At 39.3% G+C, this 23,683-nt stretch overlaps 1 protein-coding gene across 1 annotated transcript in view; it reads left to right on the top strand.

The window, feature by feature from the left end:
- Nucleotides 1-23,683, top strand: part of Vps35 (VPS35 retromer complex component) — a 39,222-nt gene that overhangs the window by 14,141 nt on the left and 1,398 nt on the right. Inside the window, exons 6-16 of the mRNA XM_028893961.2 lie at nt 1,879-2,092; nt 4,098-4,181; nt 4,695-4,804; nt 6,731-6,827; nt 6,922-7,070; nt 9,362-9,569; nt 11,066-11,221; nt 14,399-14,521; nt 21,840-22,019; nt 22,739-22,978; nt 23,527-23,670. Coding sequence (XP_028749794.1) covers nt 1,879-2,092; nt 4,098-4,181; nt 4,695-4,804; nt 6,731-6,827; nt 6,922-7,070; nt 9,362-9,569; nt 11,066-11,221; nt 14,399-14,521; nt 21,840-22,019; nt 22,739-22,978; nt 23,527-23,670 — 1,705 coding nt within the window. The remainder of the gene's footprint in view (nt 1-1,878; nt 2,093-4,097; nt 4,182-4,694; nt 4,805-6,730; nt 6,828-6,921; nt 7,071-9,361; nt 9,570-11,065; nt 11,222-14,398; nt 14,522-21,839; nt 22,020-22,738; nt 22,979-23,526; nt 23,671-23,683) is intronic.

Below are 23,683 nucleotides of genomic sequence, written 5' to 3'. Positions count from 1 at the left end.
TAACATAGTTTATAATATTTACCCATTACATTATATGATTTTTGTAAGTATGACTTTTAAAGGTGTTAACTATTTAAAAATAATAATAATTTATGGAGACCTCTGTTTCTTTTGTGGTCTCTATTCTAGCATTAAAATTCATGACACCTTTTTCTCACAGCAATGGCAGATAGTCAGCTAGGTGTAGTGAACTTTTTATGTGATGGGTCCCTGGATTGAAGAACCAATAAGTTCCTTTTATTTACAGTTTATCTGTTTTTTTTAAATTTCTAAGACAAATCAGTAGTTTTAGTGTCTGCCTCAGTCTCTTTAATAATATGTTACTGTGTGTGTGTGGGAATGTGCGCCATGGTGTGCGGATGGAGGTCAGAGAATAACTTTATGGGGTTGGTTCTTTCTTTCTACCTTTAACATGAGTTCTGGGGAACCCAATTCAAACCACGGCTTGCGTGACAAGTGCTTCTACCCTCTGAACCACCTCACACCCTTTCCATTCTTTATTTGGAAACAGATTCTCACTATATAATGCATGCTTGCCTTGAGCATGTAATCTTGCCTTTGCCTCCCAAATGCCCCTGTTACAGGTATATGTCACCATGCCAAGGATCATTTACTTTTAATAATAATAATAATAATAATAATAATAATAAAAGCAATGTGTGACAGCAAAGTAAAACTATACAGAAAAGATTTAGTGATATACAGAGAAGATGCTATTTTTGCTTTATTATAAATTGAGTCTGGCCAGGCAGTGGTGGTGCACACCTTTAATCCCAGCACTCAGGAGGCAGAGCCAAGCGGATCTCTGTGAGTTCAAGGCCAGCCTGGGTGACAGAGTGAGTTCCAGGAAAGGCACAAAGCTACACAGAGAAACCCTGTCTCGAAAAACCAAAAATAAATAAATAAATAAATAAACTCTGAATTTGAAATATTAGGCAGTCAGTAAATATTTGAAAACGAAGTTCCCTGTCTTGGAAAATGTAGGAAATAAGGTTATGGTGTCTTTCTTCATGAAGCTTGTATTTCATTTGAAGCCAAAATATTCAACAATAAAACGGCAGTTATTAGTATACCCTAAATGTCAAATTTTGGGGTCTTTTTGTGTTTTATTTATTTTTATTTATATTTTTAACCAGTTAGCTTTTATTGGACATTGGTTCTGTCTGGGTGTGAGTTCTTTTGTTTCTTTTCCAATAGTTTTTCTGTGTAGCCTTGGGTGTCCTGGAACTCTGTAGACCAGGCTGGCCTCTCAAGATCCTCCTTCCTCTGCCTCCTAAGTGCTAGGATTAAAGGCGTGCGCCACCACTACTCGCTGTAGTTGAATTCTCTATGGTGGGAGCTGAGAAGCAGTCATGTTCAGGAGTGCAGTGCCCTCCATACTGACCCCCCTTCAGTGGATTTGTGTCACCACTCATGTTTGAGTTCTTTCTAAGAAATGCAGTAGCTAAAGAGTAACAGAAGCTGCCAGCACCAAGTTAAGCCTTATAATGCTCCCTTAAAAATATGGGATGCTCCACAGATTTGCTTGTCTTTGCAGGGGCCATGCTAACCTCTGTACTATGCTACTTTTAGAGTGTGCACTGCTAAACTGAGCACATCTTTTTGTATTTTAGTGAGTGAGTTGCTGTAAGATCAAGTTCAATAAGCTCAGAATAGGGAGTCATGGAAAGTGATTTGTGCTCTTCAAATGTATTGTGTTCCCCTCCTAGTATTTATTTTTTATGCTAGAATCTGTTCTTGAAATTTAACACTAAGCCAATGAAATGAAGTTGAAATTGGCTTTTGAAGCAGGAGTATTTGCAGGAATGAGGAAATGAATGGAGGAGTAGTAAATCGATCCTGGCATGTATAAAGATTTTTCTCACTTTCTCTTGGCAGTGAAGAAACAACTGGTGATATCAGCGATTCCATGGATTTTGTACTACTCAACTTTGCAGAGATGAACAAACTCTGGGTGCGAATGCAACACCAAGGACATAGTCGAGACAGAGAAAAAAGAGAACGAGAGCGACAGGAACTGAGGATTTTAGTGGGGACAAATTTGGTGCGCCTCAGTCAGTTGGAAGGTGTAAATGTGGAACGTTACAAACAGGTCCTTACCTTTCTCCTTGTCACCTTTTCTTACAGTGTGCAGCAATATAAACTGAAATCTTATCTTAAGAATATTTTTATTAAATGTTAAATTGAAAAAATATTTTTAACTGTTTTACTTAGAAAGACCTACTTAAAAGTACTACATGTATGGGTTGGAGATTCAGTATTGTCAAGGTAGCAGTTTTTCTTAAATCCAACTATAGATTTAATGCAATCTCAGTCATACCTACCTCTCTGTTTATTTGTTTTAAAAGTCAATAGACTAATTTTAAAATATGTGAGAAAGAGCAGAGAACCTCTAAGACCTATAGCAGTTTTGAAAGCATAGGACAAAGGACCTAATGCCTTTTGACTGAAGTGTGGAGGTAGTTTGTGGTATTGACACCTTCCAGTGGAGAGATGCATAGAAGAAAAGTGACAGAAGGGACAGACACAAGTCACTGAAGGGCAGTAAAGTAGGGATCAGCAAACTTTTCTAAACTTTAAAAATTCATTTGGGGATTTTTTTACCTGCATGTGTGTCTGTGTGCCTCATGTGTGCCTGTGCCCAAGGAAGCCAAAAGAGGGTGTCAGAACCCCTGGAACTGGAGTTAGAGATGGTTGAGAGTCACCATGTAGGTGCTGGGGATCAAACCCAGGTTCTCTGGAAGAGCAGTTAGTGATTTTAACAGCTCCCAGAAAGCTTTTCCTGTGAAAGGTTAGATAGTAAGTACTTTTGAGCTTTGAAAGTTATTAGTTGTAAATAGTAAACTAGGTGGCTATAGGCCAAAAGCAGCCAAAACATTTAAGAAAATGAGTAGGGCGGGGCTTGGTTCCATTGAAATTTTAGAGTATAGCTCAGTGATATGGCTGTTATTTAACATGCTCAAGGTTCTGGATTTGGAGCCATAGCACCAAAAATACAAACAAAACCCCTAGAATATAGGCAGGGAGTTAGATTTGCCGATCCCTGGATTAGATAGTCCATTATAGATTTCACATATTGACCTCTTTTCTTTTTCTCTCTCTCTGTCCCCTGACAATCTTAAGTAGTCCAGACTGTCCTCTAGTCACTGTGTGGTCAAGGATGGCCTTGAACTTTTGACCCTCCTAAGTGTACTTGAATTTTGGGATTACCATCACATCTGGTTCCTGTGGTGCTGTGTTATCAAATCCAGGGATTTATGCATGCTAGAAATTCACTCTGCCAACTGATTTACATCTTTAGTCCTGCACCCCAGTTAACTTTTATGAAGGTTCAACAGCAGCCTTCTTATTATTTACTATTTACATATTGGTTTTTTAAGGCAGGGTTGGTCTCTCTGTAGCCCTGGCTGTCCTGGAGCTTACTATGTAGACCAGGATGGCCTCAAACTCACAGAGATCTGTCTCCTGAGTGTTGGGATTAAAGGCATATGATGCTATGACTGCCAGGACAAACTTCTTAATAAATGACTCTGGGCTGGGCAGTGGAGGTGCATGACTTTAATCCCAGCACTCGGAAGGCAGAGTCAGGAGGATCTCTGAGTTCGAGGCCAGCCTGGTCTACAGAGCAAGATCCAGGACAGGCACCAAAACTACACAGAAACCTTGTCTCAAAAAAAAAAAAAAACCCAAAAATAAATGATTCCAGAACAATTGAATATACACTTAATATGTGTAAACAATGAAACTTAAGTCTTGAGTTATTTGCTCACACTATAGAAACTCTAGAAAAGTTGATCAGAGACTTTTATGCAATCTAAAAGTTCTTGAAGAGAGCACAAGGGAAATCTTCACCATCTGGGATTGCATGAAGACTTGTTGGGATACACAAAAAAGCACAAACTTAAAAAAAAAAAAACTTACTTTTTATATAACCAATTTTTTATATTTAAAAATAAACTAGTTTTTAAAGTTGAGCATTAAAGTACAGATGAGAGCAATGTAAAATACAGTTTGCAAGTTCAGTGTGTTACTAGAAGAGTAGTTTGGGATTTTCAAAATGATTTTTAGCTTACATGGGTTTTTTGTGTGATTTTCAGATTGTTTTAACAGGCATTTTAGAGCAAGTTGTGAATTGTAGAGATGCTTTGGCTCAAGAATATCTCATGGAGTGTATTATTCAGGTAAGTAAGAACATTCATCTCTTTTTTTTTTTTTTTTTTTTTTTTTTTTTTTTTTTTTTTTTTTTTTTTTGTGTGTTTTCATTTCTCTTAAAAGGATTATTAATTTTCGTTGGAGGAAGAATTGTAGGCCCACTCCTGTAGTGTTAGCTGCTTACAGGGATGAGCCCTGAGTTCAAGGCCAGCTTGGCAGTGTGCCCAGACCAGGTCTCAGAAAACTTAAAAGAAACTTCTGAATAAAAAAATTTCCTTCAGAAACTTCCATTTTCAAACTTGGTCTTTGTACTAACAATTTGTTTTGTTTTGTTTCTCAAAAATGTAGGAAAATAATCTTGAGTTTTCTAGGTCTCAGTAGATTTAATTTTATTTGTATGCTGGTAATGGAATATTTCTGGGTTTAATTTTTATCTAAGATTGGATTATTTTTTCTATAAATGACTATATACCATTCATAAGATCAGAATATTTTGTGAAGTATTTTTTTCCTGTATCGATATATCTAATTTTTTTTTTTAGGTTTTTCCTGATGAGTTCCATCTCCAGACTTTGAATCCTTTTCTTAGAGCTTGTGCTGAGTTACACCAAAATGTAAATGTGAAGAACATAATCATTGCTTTAATTGACAGGTAAGACTCTTGAGCACTGAGGTAAATGCTCTGAAATGGAAATAAGTAATTTACAACATTTTCATGAATTATTTGTTTTTGTTGTGCTTTTTGTTACTTTAATGTGATTTTGCTGTAAGTAATTTAGCTTTTACTATCTCGTTAGTGTTTGCCTGACTTAGGTGTGCAGACTTAACTTTTCACTTGAAGGTGTATGGAGGTGGTTTTTTAAGTTTTTTGATGTGGCCCAGGCTGCCTCACAGTAATGTGTACTTGAGGATGACCTTGAATTTCTGATTCTCTTGTCTTAATTCAAGTGCTGTGATTAGACAAGAGCCACCATATCTGGTTTACAATGAGTATTTTTAATTTGTTTAACTGATATGTAAACATTATTGTATAGACCTTTCCTTGAATCTTACAAATCCAAAGTCCATTGAAGAACAAAATTTTAAATTATCTTTCAGTAGTAACTTACTTGATTTTGTTTTTTAAAGTAGCAACAACATATGAATGATTAAGAATGCTCAAATAGTCATTCTGCTGTCACATTTTCGTAAGGAAGTCTTGTAGTTTTTTTAGTTTAATTGAATCACGAGTTTTAGTAAATCCCCCATTTTAGTAATTCCCCTTTGAGTATTTTAGCAATTGGTGGTCTTAGTTCATAAAAAATATAAAAATTGAAGATAGATCAGTAGTTAAGAGCTCATATTACTCTTGAAGATGACCCGAGTTCAGTTCCCAGCACCCACATTGGGTGGTTCTTAATTGCCTGTGACTCTAGTTCTAGGACACCTGACACTCACTTTTGGATTCCATAGACACTTGCATTTACAAGTACACATCTATACAGATTACAGAAACACATCTATACCCAGATTTTAAAAATAAAATCTTTTTAAATGTGTGTGTATGTATGTATGTATGTATGTATGTATGTATTACTCAGCTTTTGATATTGTCTGTAATTAATGCTTGTTAGCCCTGTCACTTTTTTTTTTTTTTTTTTTTTCATCCCAAGACAAGGTTTCTCTGTGTAACAGTCTTGGCTGTCCTGGAACTCACTCTGTAGACCAGGCTGGCCTAGAACTCACAGAGATCTGCCTGGCTCTGCCTCCCAAGTGCTGGAATTAGTGGCATGCACTACCACTGCCCAGCAATAATACATAATTTACCTTGCTTGTGGGCATATATTATGACACGAAAAATAGCACCAAACATTTCAGCAAACATTTTCATTTTTTGTTGTTTTTAAGCTAACTAATTAAGGTCTAAGAATTAATATAGCAGAGGTCTCCAGATTATCCTGAATAGCATACATTGCATGCTTACTGTGCCCACTCTTAAAGCTGGTTAGTCATATTTTCCTTTGTAGGAATAATATCATTTAGCAATCCCAGTCTGTTTTTTTCTGCATAACAAAATGTAGATGCAGTTCTGACCTTGACAGATAATGTAATAGATATAATTTTGAATATCTTATGTAGGTTATGAACATTCATTTTATTATTTCTAGTGGTTCCATATAGGTGCTGGGAACTGAACTTGAATTCTCTACAAGAATAGTAAGTAAGCACTCTTACCACTGAGCGGTCTCTACAGCCCTTAAAGATTATTTATTTAATCTGGGTGTGGTAGCACATGCCTGTAACCCTAGCACTTAAGAAGTAGAGGCAGGAGAATTCTAGTACCATGAATTCTAGACTAGGCTGTACTACATAAACTGGATAAATAAGTAAACATCAGACTGCCAGTGAAATAAGGCATCATTAACAAAACTTTAGTTAAGAAGGGATTGAAAAAAAGATTCATACATTGTAGCTCTTGTTTTAAAAATCACTCATATATGTTTTAAGAGAAATCAACTCAGAAAATACAGAAATGCAATAAGGAAAAAATCCCACTGCTCAAAATTAATGTGTTTTTGTTGTTGTTGTTGTTTTTTAGATTAGCTTTATTTGCTCATCGTGAAGATGGACCTGGAATTCCAGCTGAGATTAAACTTTTTGACATATTTTCACAACAGGTGGCTACAGTAATACAGGTTTGTATAGCATTTTCTCTAAGTTCTCAACTTTGAGACTCTATTGGTATATCTTTTTGTAATTGTAAATTATATGACTGTTTAAACATTGCAGTCCAGACAAGACATGCCATCAGAGGATGTTGTATCTTTGCAAGTCTCTCTCATTAATCTTGCTATGAAATGTTACCCTGATCGTGTGGACTATGTTGATAAAGTTCTAGAAACAACTGTGGAGATATTCAATAAGCTTAACCTTGAACAGTAAGTTGAAATTAAACTGCATTTCTTTTGGGGGAGGGGTAGAAAATGCCACTTTTGGAGGTGGGGGGGGGCACTGCAGTTGTTTCTCTCTTCTTTCAGGCAGGTTCTGAAGGCAGAACGTGGGTTGGTAGCCTTGGTGGCAAGTGCCCCACCTGCTAAACCCTCTTGTCTACCCCAGCGTTACAACTTTGAAAAAATTCTTGGCACTATTTTTGTCTTGGATTTGTTTTTCTTTCTCAGTTCTTCTTTGAAATGTTAGCATTTGTCTTGTTTGAAGTATGTGCTGAGATTGTCTTGTGTGGTGCTAAACAGGGTAGGGAGTTTTGTTAGCTACTTACTTGGTTTTATACTGTAGTGAAGTAGTGGCCCATATGGTTTGTAGGCAGCCTTCAAAGTTCAGTGTCTCCCATTCAGATCCTTCCTATATATGAATGAGCTAGTTTTTGTTTTATTTTGTCTTTGCTGTTTTATTCTATGTGTATAGATGTATGTGTTCCATGTGTGTACCTGGTGCCTGCAGAGGCCGGAAGGAGGGGGTTGGATCCCCCTGAAACGAAAGTTACAGACAGTTATGAGCCACCATGTGGATGTTGGGAACTGAACCTGGGTCTTCTTTAAGAACAGCCAGTGGTCTTACCTGTTAAGCTCTCTCTTCAGCCTCAGGAATGAGCCAGTTTTTTAAACTAGTAGGGAAACAATATCAAACAGTATTTTCCCCCCAAAAAGAAAAAGGTTTTCTACAGTTGAGTAAGTTGTGAAAAACAAGGGTATATGTAAATTTAGGCTGAAAAATTAGAAATGTAGGTATATATTTGAAGTGTAACAAATTGATTGAAATATTTTTCTTATTTGAGCTTTGGTTTTGATACTGTTAGGGAAAGAATAATGTTTCCTGCTGGATGCTTCCTCAGTCTGCCCTAGACCTGTGGTACCTTTCAGGGACTACTTTGGGCAAGTTTGATGCTGTTACCTTTTCCCCAAAAGTTGTCTCCTGAGTCCCTAAGTTAGGCTTCCTTTTCTGTAAGTTATTTGTATTTTGGGGGTGCTAATGTACAATTTTTTTCTTTTCTATTTCCCACCCATTGGTTCAGCTATATCAGGAAAATTTCTTTCCCTTTTACTCCCTTTTATTATGTTTTGTTTTTAAGTCATCCCATATTCTTGCGAACTGAAAAACAGTACAGATCTTTAATAATATGTATGAGAGAAAATTAAATGATGTGTCTTTATTCCCACTACCCCTAGAAAATGAGCTTTAAAGTAAAAGTTAATAAAGTAACTGGAAATCCCACTGTCTAAAGGTCTTGTAAATGTTAAAATATGTCTCAGCCTCCAGAGAATGCTCCTTTATAAGAAGCTATCTTAAATTCAACTTGTTCTCCTGGAGTCACCACATACAGATCTTGCTTTTGGATGGTTTTTGCATGGGTTTTTCTCATACTTACTTTACTCATAAATGCAAAATACTTGGCTATCTGAGGGACCACAGAATCACTTAAAACAGTTTTCTTTCTTTTTCTTTTCTTTTTTTGTTTTTTGAGACAGAATTTCTCTGTGTAGTTTTGGTGTCTGTCCTGGATCTCGCTCTGTAGACCATGCTGGCCTCAAACTCACAGAGATCCGCCTGACTCTGCCTCCCAAAATCCTGGGATTAAAAATGTGCACCACCGCCACCCTTAAAACAATTTTCTGAGAAACACCAAATTGTAGACAATTGCATTAATTGTCCTTTTACGAACTCCTGCTCGTGAATTGGAAACTATATCAATAGAACTGCAGTGGATAAAGAAGTGTAGTATATTTAAATAGGCATCTTTATCCTCTTTTTGATTTGTTTTAATTTTTTTTGTTTTAAGATGCAATCTTGCTGTGTAGTTCAGGCTAGCTTAGAACTTCCATTATCCTCCTGAATGCTAGAATTACAAGAGTGGGCCACCAGTCCTGGCTGTATTTATCTTGAGAGGAGGTCATTTTGAAATAGAAGAGATTTCTTTTAATGTGTAAATGAAAATTTTGTTTGTTTGTTTGTTTGTTTTGTTGGTTGGTTGTAGTTTTTTTGAGACAGGGTTTTACTGTGTAGCCCTAGTTGTCCTGGAACTTGCTCTGTAGACCAGGCTGGTCTCAAACTCACAGAGATTCGCTTGCCTCTGCCTCTGGAGTGCTGGGATTAAAGGTGTGCACCATTACTGCCTGACTAAATGAAGATTTTTTTAAATATGTGAAACAAGTGCTATGTGTCTGTATACAAGGTCAATATTATTCATGGAAGGGTTGCTGTTTTCTCTTCATAGTATTGCTACCAGTAGTGCAGTTTCAAAGGAACTTACGAGACTTCTGAAGATACCTGTTGATACTTACAACAATATCTTAACAGTCTTAAAGCTAAAACATTTCCACCCACTCTTTGAATACTTTGACTACGAGTCCAGAAAGAGCATGAGCTGTTATGTGCTTAGTAATGTTCTGGATTATAATACAGAAATCGTCTCTCAGGACCAGGTAAGAATATAGACACAATATTTTAGGGAAATAGAGGATATGGTTTTTAGGGTTTAGACAGTGAGTGCTAGACACTAAATGGGGCAGGTAATGTATTAATAAAAACCATAAATAGCTTATTTGTTATAGAAGTAAAAAAACTAGAGATGTACATAGAATTAATAATAGAATTATTAAACACCTCTGATTTCACTAAAATAACTACAGTTGATTAGCATTTGGCATATCTCTTTTCAAACTTTCATCCATAAATGTATACATTGACCTATTTCTTTTCAGTGCCTCTGGAACAACCCCTCTACCTCCTCCCAATTTTATGTCCTCTCTCTCTTTTTTTTTTGAGACAGGGTTTCTCTGTGTAGTTTTGTGCCTTTCCTGGATCTCGCTCTGTAGACCAGACTGGCCTCGAACTCAGAGATCCTCCTGGCTCTGCCTCCAGAGTGCTGGGATTAAAAGCGTGTGCCACCACCGCCCGGCCCTCTTTTTTTTTAAAACTCACTGAGTTCAATTACCGCTGCCTGTATGTGCATGGGTGGAGGATCATCTGCTGGAGTATGAGCAACCTGGCAGTGGCCATACCCCAAAGGAAGTGACTTTCCCTCCTCAGCCAGCATTTGCCAATAGCTCCTCAACTAGGGGTGGATCCTTGGGAGCCTCCTTCCTATCCAGGATGAATGCTGACTAGCTTGATCTTGTGTGGGCAGTCACAGCTGCTGTGAGAAGATGCTATTTTGTAGCAGTCTTTCCTTGGCCTTTGGTTCTTACAGTCTTTTGTCCCTTCTTCAGTGCTCCCTGAGCCTTGTAGGTGAGGAGGTGTGATAGAGATGTCCTGTTTAGGGCTTAATACTCCATAGTCATTTATTTTCTACCCTTTGAGTTTGTATTAACTGTTAACCACTGCAAAAAGAAATGTCTTTTTTTTGGTTTTTCGAGACAGGGTTTCTCTGTGTAGCTTTGAGCCTTTCCTGGAACTCACTCTGTAGACCAGGCTGGCCTCGAACTCACAGAGATCCACCTGCCTCTGCCTCCCGAGTGCTGGGATTAAAGGCGTGCGCCACCACCGCCCGGCAAGAAATGTCTTTAATGAGAGAGTAAGAGCTATAGTAAGGATAAGTATTTAGAAGGTAGTTTGATACTACAACTATTTAGCAAAATAGTAGTAATAGGTTCTTCACTAGGCTTCTTACTTCCTAATCCTTTGCCAGGTTTACAGTACCAGGCATGAATTCCACTCTGGAACAAACTTTAAGTCCTAGTAGCAAGCCCTTGATTGTTCCCATAACATTTATTCCAATATTGTACCAATGGGCTGACCTTGCCAACAGACTGGTTGTTACTGTAGCTTCAAGGGTTCACAACTGGCCCAGACTGTTCATAACAACTTCTTACAAACAACTGAATTATTTTACTGTTACTATTTCAGTGTATACACTTAGAAACTGTTACCTTTTTTGTTGATGGTTTCACACTAATATTTTCTATTTCCCATGTTGCAGGTAGATTCCATAATGAATTTGGTGTCAACGTTGATTCAGGATCAGCCAGATCAACCTGTGGAAGACCCTGATCCAGAGGATTTTGCTGATGAACAGAGCCTTGTTGGCCGAGTCATTCATCTTCTGCGGTCTGATGACCCGGATCAGCAGTACTTGGTATGGTCATCTCTTACTATAACCTTTCGTCACTTATGAGTGGAGAAGTGTTTAAAGTGCTTGAATGCCCTTTTGGTCTTAGTTTAAGGTGTTGACTGTGGGAGGCCAGCTCCTACCTTTTCCAGGGTTCTTATGAGGAGGAGAGAGGAATAAGAAGATAATAGAAAGATACTGAAGAGGAGAAAGAGAAACACAGGGTAGCTTTGGGAGGACCTGGGTCTATTCTCAGTGGCCTTTTCCGTTTATTCAAAAGGGCTTTTTATAACAGTGCCAAGGGGTGGGGCAAAAGACCTCAGCCTTGCTAGATCAAAGCATTAAGCACACCGCACAGGCAAGTGTAGACCCTTACAAACAGCTGGTAACCATGCCCATGACCAAATCATCCCCTTATGCAGCCCTGCTGGGTAAAGCAAGCTCAGATTCTCGGACCCTGAGTAAGTTCTCCCTAGGAAACTTTTTTGGGTCTCCACAGTTGAAAAACTTGCTAAGTTAAAATTCATGGCCTCCATGGAATTAAAAAAAATTATTTAGTTCTATTTATATCTTAATGTAGCCAAGTTGGCCTCTAAATCATGATCCTTCTGCCTTAGCTTCCTGAGTGCTGGGATTTTAGTTATGTACCACCATGCCCAGCTGGGATTTTATTTTTATGTAAATGAGTAACTAAACTGTTGGAGCTCTTGAGGATTTGAAAACCTGAGAATTGGAGAAAAGTTTGCCTTCTTTTAGTTGGATATTCCATAATTATTCTGTGTTCTGTTTCTTTTTCAACTGCGTGCTGCTTCTAGAATGTTTAGTTGCTTTTGATAATATGCTTCATGAGACATAAAGTCTGATAGATGTATTTGTCAGATGAAAATGTATGAAAACCTTTAAAATTTAATATTTCTTTATAATTAGAAGAAACTTTCTCTTTTGTCATAGTTCTCAGTTAAATTTTATGCAGATTTAAATGTGATCTAAGTAGGTATATTGACATCTGATAGTGGATGATTGATGTGAAGTAAGAGGGTGATTTCTGTTAGTAGCATGGTAGTTTTTGATTTGGCTTAGGGACAGATGTTCTAAGCACCGTGTTACACTCTGAGCACTGATCAGTACAGTATGTGAATGCTGAAGTATTTTAAGTGGTTCCCCTTTCCCGTGTGTGTGTGTGTGTGTGGGGGGGGCAGTGGGGGGGGGGTTGAGAGATTGCTTTGATTTTCTATTGCTGCCACATGTGATAGGATTTGTGACTGTAAATGCTTGTGTTTTTCCATATAAAGAAAGACCCAAGTATATTACATGGTGTTTTACATATTTAGATGTTTATCTCATGAATTATTTGCTTGTCTTCAGTGTGTGTGTTTACATGTTTATGTTTGTGCGTGTAGGTGCATCTGGGGTCAGAGGTCAGCATCAGGTGTCTTCCTCAGGTGCTCTCCACTTGATTTTTCTAGGCTAGGTTCCTCACCGAACTTAGAGTTCATCTATTTGGCTGTGTTGACCAACTAGTGAACTCCATGGAGCTACTTCTGCCTTCCCAGTGCTGGGATTGTAGTCTCATGGGCACACCTGGCTTTTTATCCTTAGATGATGGGGATCTGAACTCAGGTCCTCAAGCTTATGCAGGAAGCATTTTACTGACTGAACCCTCTGCCCAGTCCTTTGGCTCTGTTTTTTCTGAGCCCTCTGTTTCACAAGATGGATTTTAAAGTATATTGGTATTTTTCCTGATTTAAATGGGCTTGGAAAGTTTGATCTACCTGTAAAGATAAATAAGTATTGAGTTTATAGGAAGAACTAAAGGATCAGAATTTAGACAACCTCCAGCAGGTATAACAGGCTTTATTTAATGCCAGAACGGTGGTTTCTCTAATTCTGGCCATAAATGGGGCATAGGACCCAGTTACTCAGTGATCAGAGTTCAAGAGAAATGCAGATTACATGCCTTAAGCTGGGCCTGGGGTTTTTAAAGCTCAGGATAGGGAAGGCAGAATGGGGAAGTTAACCATTTTCCTTAGATAACCTGTGTTTTAGGCTGTAGGTTCTGTTATCTCTTCCTGCAACCATAGGGTATCTGAGGCAGCTATTTTGCTTCTGCAGTCCCCAAATAGCTGGCTTCCTGGAGCTATGAGCCAGTTTAGGGCCTTGGCTTTGGGGAGTGATTCTTTTACTACTGGTAATGCACACACAAACACACACATCCCCACACACCCCACAGCTGTTTTATTCCCATAGTGGCCAATAAATTTTGGGCACATACCTTGTGCAAGGTATTGATGACACAGTTGAAATGTGTCATTTAATCTTTTCAACAGTTACAGGAGTATGCCACCTCATTTTTCAAGTGAAATTGGGCTAAGAGTAGGGCAGTTGTATGATACGTCCCCCTGGGAGACATCTGTTCACTCCTCTAGGGAACAAATGAGAAACCCAAATGATGATTCTACCATTGTCCAATTTGGCCAACCAGTGAGTTTATTGGGATTACATACAGGAGTATGGGCCGTGGGAGGGTGGGGTTACTCACAGGAATAGGCTGTCTCAAAGGCAGTGGCATAACTGAAAATCCCACTCCAGTGCTGATGACAGCTTACCAAAGCTGCAGTCCTGGAGCTCTGCGTGGCTTGTAGGTGCCTTGCAGGTTGGAGAAGCTCCTCCAGGCAGCCCTGTTGGTCAGTCTTCTCCACCAGCATGGTTTACTACTTCACATTCTTTGGGAGGGGCCTTTTTGTTAGTCTTGTAAGTTGCAGTTATCTGGTACTTGTAAAATTATTTACTTCCTAAATCGTAGGAACTTCCCTCCAGAATGGAATGTTTCAACAGATTGCTGCCTAGCAGCAACAGAGTAGAGAGTACTAGGATCTACTTTTACATGTAAGTCTGATATGCTTCATCAGCCTACGTTCTTGTTAACACAGTATAGTTTGTACACGTGTGTATGAGAATAACATATATATATATATATCTGCATTGACTAGTTACCTTAGCTAGTAACACCACCTTTGTAAGCTTCCAGCTTACCCATATATAAAATGGGTTAGTATTTTAGAGTGGTTAATGTAGGAAGTGTGTATCTATAAAGGCTGGTCTGTCACAAAACAGTAACAGCAAGGTTTAGAGCTCCCATGTAATTTTGTAATAAACTGATCCTAGTGTGGAAAAAAAAAATGTTTAAATTTTTTTCTTTGTCAGATTTTGAATACAGCACGAAAACACTTTGGAGCTGGTGGAAATCAACGGATTCGCTTCACACTGCCACCTTTGGTATTTGCAGCTTACCAGCTGGCTTTTCGATACAAAGAGAATTCTCAAGTGGTGGGTTTACTTTGAAATATATCACTACATTTTTTTGCTTTTTCCTTCCTGTATCTTCTAAGTTGTAGAAAGCCCAAGCACACACAGAAATAAGTGATAATGATATCAGATCCCATTTCAGAAACTCCTGGTTCATTCATTACTCACTCTTTGCTGTCCTAACTGACACTGGTAAACCAGACACTGGCTGAGGAATCTCACAACAGCACTAGGAATTATGTGACTCAGGCAATTCAGATTGATGCTAAAATTTCTTAGGTTCTAAACCAAGTTAACTATGCCCAGTGAGAGGGCTAGTGTTGCATAATCACTTTTCAAAAAGCCTGCCACTGAATAATATTATGAATTGTGTGCAGCTTCCCTGTGAGTTCATTTCTTTCTAAAGCAGAATCGTGGCTTGTCTTCAATGGTATAATTTTAAAGAAAATACCTCAGTCTCATATACATGCAAGTTGGAACATCCAAGTTTATGTTAAGGAATAAAACTCAGTAAAATTAATTTTCTGATAATTTCTAAAACAAGTTTTTTTTTTCCCCCCTTAACATTCTTACCAGCTTGCATACTGGGTTTTTGTTAGAATAGTTTCTATTCTATTTTTCTGCACTTATGACTAGGTATTTACCACTATTAACAATAAAAGTGGTCGTTTATGAAGCTATAATGATCAAAATGATATAATACTAATAGAAATACATCCAAATAGACCAGTGGAGCTGAGGTGTGATCCAGAAAACCAAGTGTGTATGATCAGCTTATTGTTTTTTTGTTTTTGGCTTTTTCAAGACAAGGTTTCTCTCTGTAGACTAGGCTGGCCTCGAACTCAGAGATCTGCCTACCTCTGCCTCTGTTGGAATTAAATTGCCATGGCCCAGCTAGTGGATCAGCTTCTCTTAATCCTGATCACCATGCCAGAAACATAGGGGAAAAGTGTGGGATACCAGCTCCCACTATTATTTACTCCAGGAACTCTTGAAGATTGAGGGTAAGAGCTTAGTTAGAAATATATATATAGAGAGAACACAGGTGGGCCTGGATCCTTATCCAAATGGGCCCAGAGCTTTATTCCAAAGGTCTATTTATAACAATGCCAAGGGGTGGAGCAAAAGACCTCCCCCTTGCTAGTTACAGTCACCTGGTCCCCAGGCCCATGGTCCAATCAACCTCTTATACAGTTCTGCTGGGTACAGCTACTAGGAAACCTAGTGGGCTCCAACAGGTCCCTCTTTTTTATATTTTAAAAGAAAAAACTTGATGCAACTGCATCAATCTTAAAGACAAACAGGTTAACATAATTCTGATATAAATATTGCTATGCATAGTTAAAATTTTCTCAATATTACATCTTAAAACAAACTCTTAATATTTCTTGCTAACATAAACTTCTGATGTATACATCTTAAACTTAAATACTCTTAACTTCACCAAACCTTGGTGTATCAATATCAATAGGTTAACATAATAATTTCTACAACCCTACTCTCAACCTGCAAACCTACTCTCAACCTACAATTTAGAACTAGACAAAACATAACATTAATTCACTCAAGTAACACAATTTTTATTTTTTTTTTTTATTTTTTAGACAGGGTTTCTCTGTGTAGCTTTGCACCTTTTCCTGCAACTCACTTGGTAGCCCAGGCTGGCTTCGAACTTAGAGATCTGCCTGGCTCTGCCTCTCAAGTGCTGGGATTAAAGGCGTGCGCCACCACTGCCCGGCCACAAAAATTTTTTAAATTAAATATTTACTGAGGAATATTAACACTCCCCCTTTTCTTTAAAAAAACAAACAAACAAACAAACTTCTGTTTAAACAGTTCCATAAGCAGTCCATAAGTCATCACTGTTGATAGAGTCTATATGCATAAGTAAATTCAAACTGTCTCATTGTAATGAAATCATTACTGTCTGTTTTATTTCTTAAATTCAAAAGTTCAAAAAGAGTTCTGGTACCATTCCTAAAAGTTCCTTTGAGCGCTCGTAGACCTGGCTTGTCAGCTGCCCTTAAGTCTGTGTGTAGCTGTCAGAATCGTAATGACTGAAGCAAACAGTTCCAAATACGAAAAGTTCCATAACCAAGACTTTTCAGTTCAAGCAAGTCTCTCAGATTTTTGCTTTCAGCTACTGCTGCACTTTGCAGTCTGTAGCCTTCGGTAACCAGATCCAGAACAGGCTAGAGAGCTTCACCTCATAGCCACACAAGCTCAAGGCTCCTTCAGCTGCCATGAGCTGAAACTGTGGCCTTCCCACGGCAACCCTGGCTTTGGGAGCGAGATGCATTACCTGCACCACTGACAGTCCCAGTGCTCAGCAAGCCGGGAATCCTCCTCTGTAGGCTGTTACGTTGAACGGCTGCCTCGCTGCTGGGAGCTCAGGCTGCAGTCAGTCTCAGCAGTTCCCGCAGTCTCAAGGCTGGCTCTTGAGCTTGGAGCACTCGGCAGTTCCGCGTGTCTCAGTTGTTTGTCCCTCACTGACACCATTCTGGTCCTGGAAGCAGTCTGGTCTCTGCCATCTCCACTGTTCACTTTCCCGAAGTGACGTAAATTGCTGGTCTCTCTCCACCATTCTCCTTTCCTGCGGTGTATGGTCTCAAAGGTTGCAGAATCTTGCTGTTCACCTTTCCTGCAGCGCGGCACCTCTGCAGAGTTTTCCAAACTGCTGCTTGTCGTTAGCCTCTCTAGTGGCTTAGCTTCATAGCCGAAAGCCTGTGGACCCTCGCCGCTAGTTGCTGGCTCTGCTTTCGCAGGCTCTTGGTGTCTGCTGCTTGAGAAGCTATGACGGTCCACGGGTCTCAGCAGTGGACACTCCTTTCTGCTGCTTGTTTCTGAAGTTAGCAGTTTCTGGAGCTGCTTCTTGCTATTATTGGTGGTTTCTGGAGCTGCCAAGTCCGCAATCTGCCTTGGACATTGCTCTCAAGTCCCAGGTTGGGAAAACCTAGTCTAAATTACTTTTTTCACCATATCCTTAAACCTAAGGCCTATATATTCTAAGCCTGTATTTCTCTGACTTACTTTTCAAATATCTACTTAGCAAACATCTAAAAGAGATATATTACTTCTTACTCAACTTAAATTAGGAAGAATCTCTTAGCAAACCCTCTATAGGGCTACCGTTTAACAGGTATATCTCTAATTAGATCTTTTATCTGACCCAGTTCCTGTGTGGCTTTGCCTCCATTTGTCCACGAGCTCAGCAGAGTTTATTGCCAAAGGCAACCCACCTCTTAGGGCTACACTCCCTCATCTCAACTGGAGTCATCAAAACAAAGCTTTTCCTTAAAAAGATACTTTCTCTGATAGAAAAGAAAACTTCTTCCCTGGATAGCTCCCTGTCCTGTCCTGTCTGGAAGGCTCCTTCCCCAGATAGTGTCTCTGACGCTTGGCTTCCCTGCTTCATCAGGCCCCTGCCTCAGGATTTTTCCATCCAGGTGAAACTGAGTTTTAAACTGAGAAAGTTCTGAAAGGCCTTTTAGAGAGTAAGTTTTTCCCAAAAGAAAGAAAGATTACCAAGCTTTCCCAAACCCCCGTTCTCTACACTTTTGGCTTCGTGGCCCAGAGGAGACTAATTCTGCGGGTGAGGTGTTGCACTGCTGGCGGAGCAGAGGGTTTGTGTTTCCCTCCGCACCCGCTGCAGGGAAATCTTTCCTCTGCTGCTTTTTCAGCATTTGAACTGTCCCCAGGCCAAAAGCTTCCAGGAATCTTTTTTTCTATCCAGAATCTCCAAGAAGAGCTTTTCTCTGCCCGTAAAGCTCAGAGAAGATAGATTTTTCTCCAGGATTTTGTGCTCATAGCCCCATAGTTAGGCTTATCTTATCCTACTTTACCCTAAGCTCTTTCTTTTCTATATTCCTACATCATATTTCTGTTTCCTACCTAACTCTAAATTACTTCCTGCACTATATTACATTCTACCTTCCTTATTTTTTATAAAGAAGAGGGAGGGAGAGAGAGGGAGAGAGAGAGAGAGAGATCCTAATGCTGCAGCGTTGCAGGATTTCCTTCACTGCCTAGCCTATAACATCCGAGAATAAAATACCGTTGCTTTCATTTTTCAATTCCTTATCTGCATGCCTATACTCGCAACGCCCACTACAATCCTTTCCCCAAGTCTCTGGTTCCTGTTCCTGGTGCCATCTGTGGGAGACCAGCCCCCCATACTTACTTACCCAGGAACACTTGAGGATTGAGGGATAAGAGACTTAGGTAGAAATATGTATATATAGAGAAAACACAGGATAGACTCAGGTGGGCCTGGATCCTTATCCAAATGGGCCTAGAGCGTTAGTCCAAAGGTCTATTTATAACAACGCCAAGGGGTGGAGCAAAAGACCTCCCCCTTGCTAGTTAGACCCTTACAAACACCTGGTACCTAGGCCCGTGGTCCAATCAACCTCTTATGCAGTTCTGCTGGGTACAGTCACCAGGAAACCTAGTGGACTCCAACAAAAAAGACTGTCTTTAATAAATGGGATAGGAAAATTGGATGTCCACTCTTAATGGAATAGAATTAGATCTTTATCTTACATCATGACCAAAAAAAACCCACAAAAAACAAAAAACCTCAAAATGGATTAAGAAAGCAAACGTTGGCCTTGTCATTGTTTTTTCAGGTGAGAGTACTAAGAGCAACAAAAACAGAGATAGATAGATAGATGGGTTGTCTAGAACTAAAGAGTTTGACAGCAGAGAAAACAGTGTAATGAGACAGTGTAACAGTGTACAGAGTGGTCACAAAAGTTTGTAAACCATACATTTGATAGGGGGCTGGATCCAAAATAAGGAACCCTGAGCTGGAGAGACGGCTCAGTGGTTAAGAGTGTTTGTTGCTCTTGTAGGACCTGGATTTGATTCCTAGCATCCACGGGGGGGATTACAGCTATCTTTAACTCTAGTTTTGAGTTATCTAGCTCCCTCTTGACCTCTATGAGCACCAAGCATGCAAGCAAAGCGCTCACACACATAAAATAAAAATAAATGTTAAAACACCCCATTAAAAAAGAATGAGGAACTCAGCTCAACAGTAAGAAAATAAATAACTTGATTTGAAAATGGGAAGGATGCCAGCCTGGGCTGTAGAATGGAACCCTGTCTCCAAAACAACAAATAAACAAAAATGGACAAAGGATCTGAGTACAAATTTTTTCAAGGAGTACAGACAGATGGCCGATGGGTCACTGAAATGCTGAATATTATTAATCATGAAGGAAGTGCAAATGAAAAGTACAGTGATATATGACTCTTCTTTAGTGGGCTATTATCAAAGAGACAGGAGAATGGCTGGGAATGTAGCCCCATTGGTAGATTATCTGCTCTCCATGTACAAGGCTTTAGGATTAGTCTTTGGCATCACAGACAAACAAACAAACAAAAAACTTATGGTGTGGTGAAAAGGGAACACAGTTGGTGAGAATATAAGGTAGTACAGCCACTGTAGAAAACAGTATGGGACTGCTCCAAAAACTAACAGTAGGGCTGAAGTGTAGCTCAGTGGTAGAGGGCATACTTAGCATGTCCCAGGCCTGCAGTTTGCTTTCCAGCAACTCATCCCCTCTAATAGAACTTTCATACAATTCCAGAGTACCATTATTGGATAAATATCCAAAGGAGATGAAATCAGTTTTTGTTGACGAGAAATCTACACACCCATGTTCATTGCAGCATTATTTACAGTGGTCATGAATGGCCAAACACATCAACAATGAATAATGAAAATACAGTGTGTGTGCGCATACATATGTGTGCATAAATATACTGGGACATTATTCAGCCCTAAAATAAAAGAAACCCTGCCATTTGTGACAACATAGGTGGTCCTGGAAGACAGTATACTGAGTAAAATAAACCCGTTAGCAAAAGATACGACCTCACATGTCTAATCAAAAACTGTTAGTAGTAGACCAGTGGCTGACAAATTCTACCGAGTGTTATCAGATGAAAAAATTGGGAGACCAATAAAAAAGAAAAGAGGGAAACAAGGATTTGAGACATACTCCCAAAATAGCAACTACTATTTATATTGTAACAAGGACTATGTACTTGGATTATACATTTGATCTTTGTAACAAGTCTGTCATCTTTTAAAAGTAAAGAGAACTTAATGGTTTTACAGAAGTTTGGATGGTGTAACAGTGGTATTTAGAACTTTCTAGAAATTAGAGTAGCAAAGGGAAAAGAAAAATAATTTTCAGCAATGGCAATGTTATATTGAGAATGGAATAGTGGTAAAATATTTTTAGTAAACTACCAATGTGTAACTATAGTGTTAAAACACAGTAATTCCTCTTAATAAGATTTTACACTAAGGAAATAATCAGGGAATTTTTTTAAACTTAGTTACATTTTTTATTAGTATGTGTATGATGGGTTGAGAAACCCTCATGCATGGTGTGCATGTCAGGGGGTGAAGGATGAGTGTATGGAATTGGTTTTCTCCCTCTACCTTACAGGAATTCCAGGCTTGAGCTCAGGCTGTCTGGCTTGTGTGGCAAGTGTTTGTACCTTTCTTCATAGCAGTGGGCACATAATTAGGGTCTTAAAGCTTTGTGTATACTGACCATTCATGTTTTAAAGATGCTTTTAAAGGGGATCATTATAACCAATTAGAACTATAAATGAGTTGATAGAATAATTTCTTGTTAAAATATTATTAAATAACTTAGTATTATGAGGAAACTTGTTTTGACAAGAAGTTACATACAAATTGTTTGTAGTATGAGCCAAATTTTAACTTTTTTTCAGTGATCTGCTTTAAAGCAAACAACACAAAACTACAAAGATATCTCCATTATATTTACACAGAAAAATGGACAGGAAGACATTAGCAACTGTGCTACCAGGGATGATTTTATTTTCCAGCTTCTTTTGTGTATTTTCCTCAACTTAGGGATGTGTTTCTTTTCTGATCAAAAAAATAAATGTTAGATCTCTATAAATTAGAGAAGCAGCAGCTTTAGATGGGTTTAGTTTTCTTTTTTTTTTTGTTTTTTTTTTTCCCCCTTCGAGACAGGGTTTCTCTGTGTTGTTTTGGTGCCTGTTCTAGATCTCGCTCTGTAGACCAGGCTGGCCTCAAACTCACAGAGATCCGCCTGCCTCTGCCTCCCGAGTGCTGGGATTAAAGGCGTGCACCACCACTGCCTGGCATTGGGTTTAGTTTTTGAGACATCCTGCTTGGTTTACTTGTGTGTTCCGTAAATGAGAGAGAAGAAAAAGGACATAAAACTGGACTTAACTTCAGGGCTTTTGCTTAGAGTCTCCATTAGAATTTTTCATTATAATGAACAAATTAATCTTGAACTTGATGTGATTGTTTTTCCTGTTTTAGGATGACAAGTGGGAAAAGAAATGCCAGAAGATTTTTTCATTTGCTCACCAGACTATTAGTGCTTTGATCAAAGCAGAGCTGGCTGAATTACCACTGAGACTTTTTCTTCAAGGAGCACTAGCTGCTGGGGAAATTGGCTTTGAAAATCATGAAACAGTGGCGTATGAATTTATGTCCCAGGTGAGCTGTTTTCCGTCATGGCTTGTTTGGTCCAGTTGGTTGGGTTCAGTCACTGTCTGTTTTTTTTTTTTTTTTTTTTTTCAAGACAGGGTTTCTCTGCGTAGCTTTGCGCCTTTTTCCTGGAACTCACTTGGTAGTCCAGACTGGCCTCGAACTCACAGAGATCCGCCTGCCTCTGCCTCCCGAGTGCTGGGATTAAAGGCGTGCGCCGCCACCACCGCCCGGCTCACTGTCTGTTATTTTTGATGTTCCTGGTTTACTTCTTTTTTTTTGGACAGGGTCTCACTCTGTAGACCAGGCTGATCTGGAACTCAGAGAAATCCACCTGCCTCTGCCTCCTGACTGTTGGGATTAAAGGCATGCTCCACCATGCCCGGCACTCCTAACCTTTCAATATGTAATTAACATTATCTGACCATGTGGAAGTCTTTCTTACGGTAGTTACGTTGTCCCTGTAGAAAATGTTTCATGGACAGAAGTTCTTGTGGTTAGTTTAGTTGGCAAGTCTGAGCTCAACAAAGTTGGAATAGGCTTCTTAATTGTAACCTGTTAGCTGTCTTCCATCTCAGCTGCAGCTTATGCCGCTTCACCAGAAGGTAAAGCATGCCCCGGTGTGAATGTCCATAGGCCATCTCACAGAGTGGGTTTGCTCTGAAGAACTTTGGAAAATGCTCCTGTTGATGGATGCTCCCTGAATACTCTTTGTTCTGTGTGGTCAGGCATTTTCTCTCTATGAGGATGAAATCAGCGATTCTAAAGCACAGCTGGCTGCTATCACCTTGATCATTGGTACTTTTGAGAGGATGAAGTGCTTCAGTGAAGAGAATCATGAGCCCTTGAGAACTCAGTGTGCACTTGCTGCATCAAAACTTCTGAAGAAACCAGATCAAGGCCGAGCTGTGAGCACATGTGCACATCTCTTTTGGTCTGGCCGAAACACAGACAAAAACGGGGAGGAGGTAAGGTTTCTCTCGGCTGTTACAAGACAGAACTGGTAATGGGGATTGGTTGCTTGGCATTGTGCTTTGGAAGTGAAACATTGGGTGTTTGGAAATCTGGCATTGTCAATTGCTGTAGAGAGGAAATGAATGGGTAGTGATGTCAGCATCTCACCTGTGGTAGAGTCTACTTTAAGGATGTGGTTACAGCAACTTGTTTACCACTAGTTATCATTTCTTTGGGTTTTTTTGTTTTGAGATGGGGCTCTCCGTATGTAGCTTTGGCTGTTCTGGAGCTTACTCTGTAGACAGGCTGGCCTTGAACTCACAGAGACCCATCTACCTACTTTTGCTTCCTGAATGCTGGGGTTAAAGTTAGGTATGTGCCACAATACCTGGCACCAGTTTTGTTTTTAAATATATAGTTGTCTGCTTTGTTTTAGGGTTTCATTTTGTTGTGTCCAATTAGAGCATAAAAGAGTCTTAAAGCATTGTGTTTCTTTGATGGTGAGAAAATGGGACAGTTCTCCTTATTAATTCATTCCCTATTTTCCTGCCCTTTATTTTAGCTTCATGGAGGCAAAAGGGTCATGGAGTGCCTAAAGAAGGCTCTAAAGATAGCAAATCAGTGCATGGACCCCTCACTACAAGTTCAGCTCTTTATAGAGATCCTGAACAGGTACATCTATTTCTATGAGAAAGAAAATGATGCGGTAAGTGAAATAG

This window comes from Peromyscus leucopus, chromosome 5, assembly GCF_004664715.2.
Source record: "Peromyscus leucopus breed LL Stock chromosome 5, UCI_PerLeu_2.1, whole genome shotgun sequence".
In the NCBI taxonomy this organism is placed as follows: domain Eukaryota; kingdom Metazoa; phylum Chordata; class Mammalia; order Rodentia; family Cricetidae; genus Peromyscus; species Peromyscus leucopus.
The sequence above is the reverse complement of the archived record's forward strand: the minus strand, read 5'-3'. Positions and strand labels throughout refer to the sequence as shown.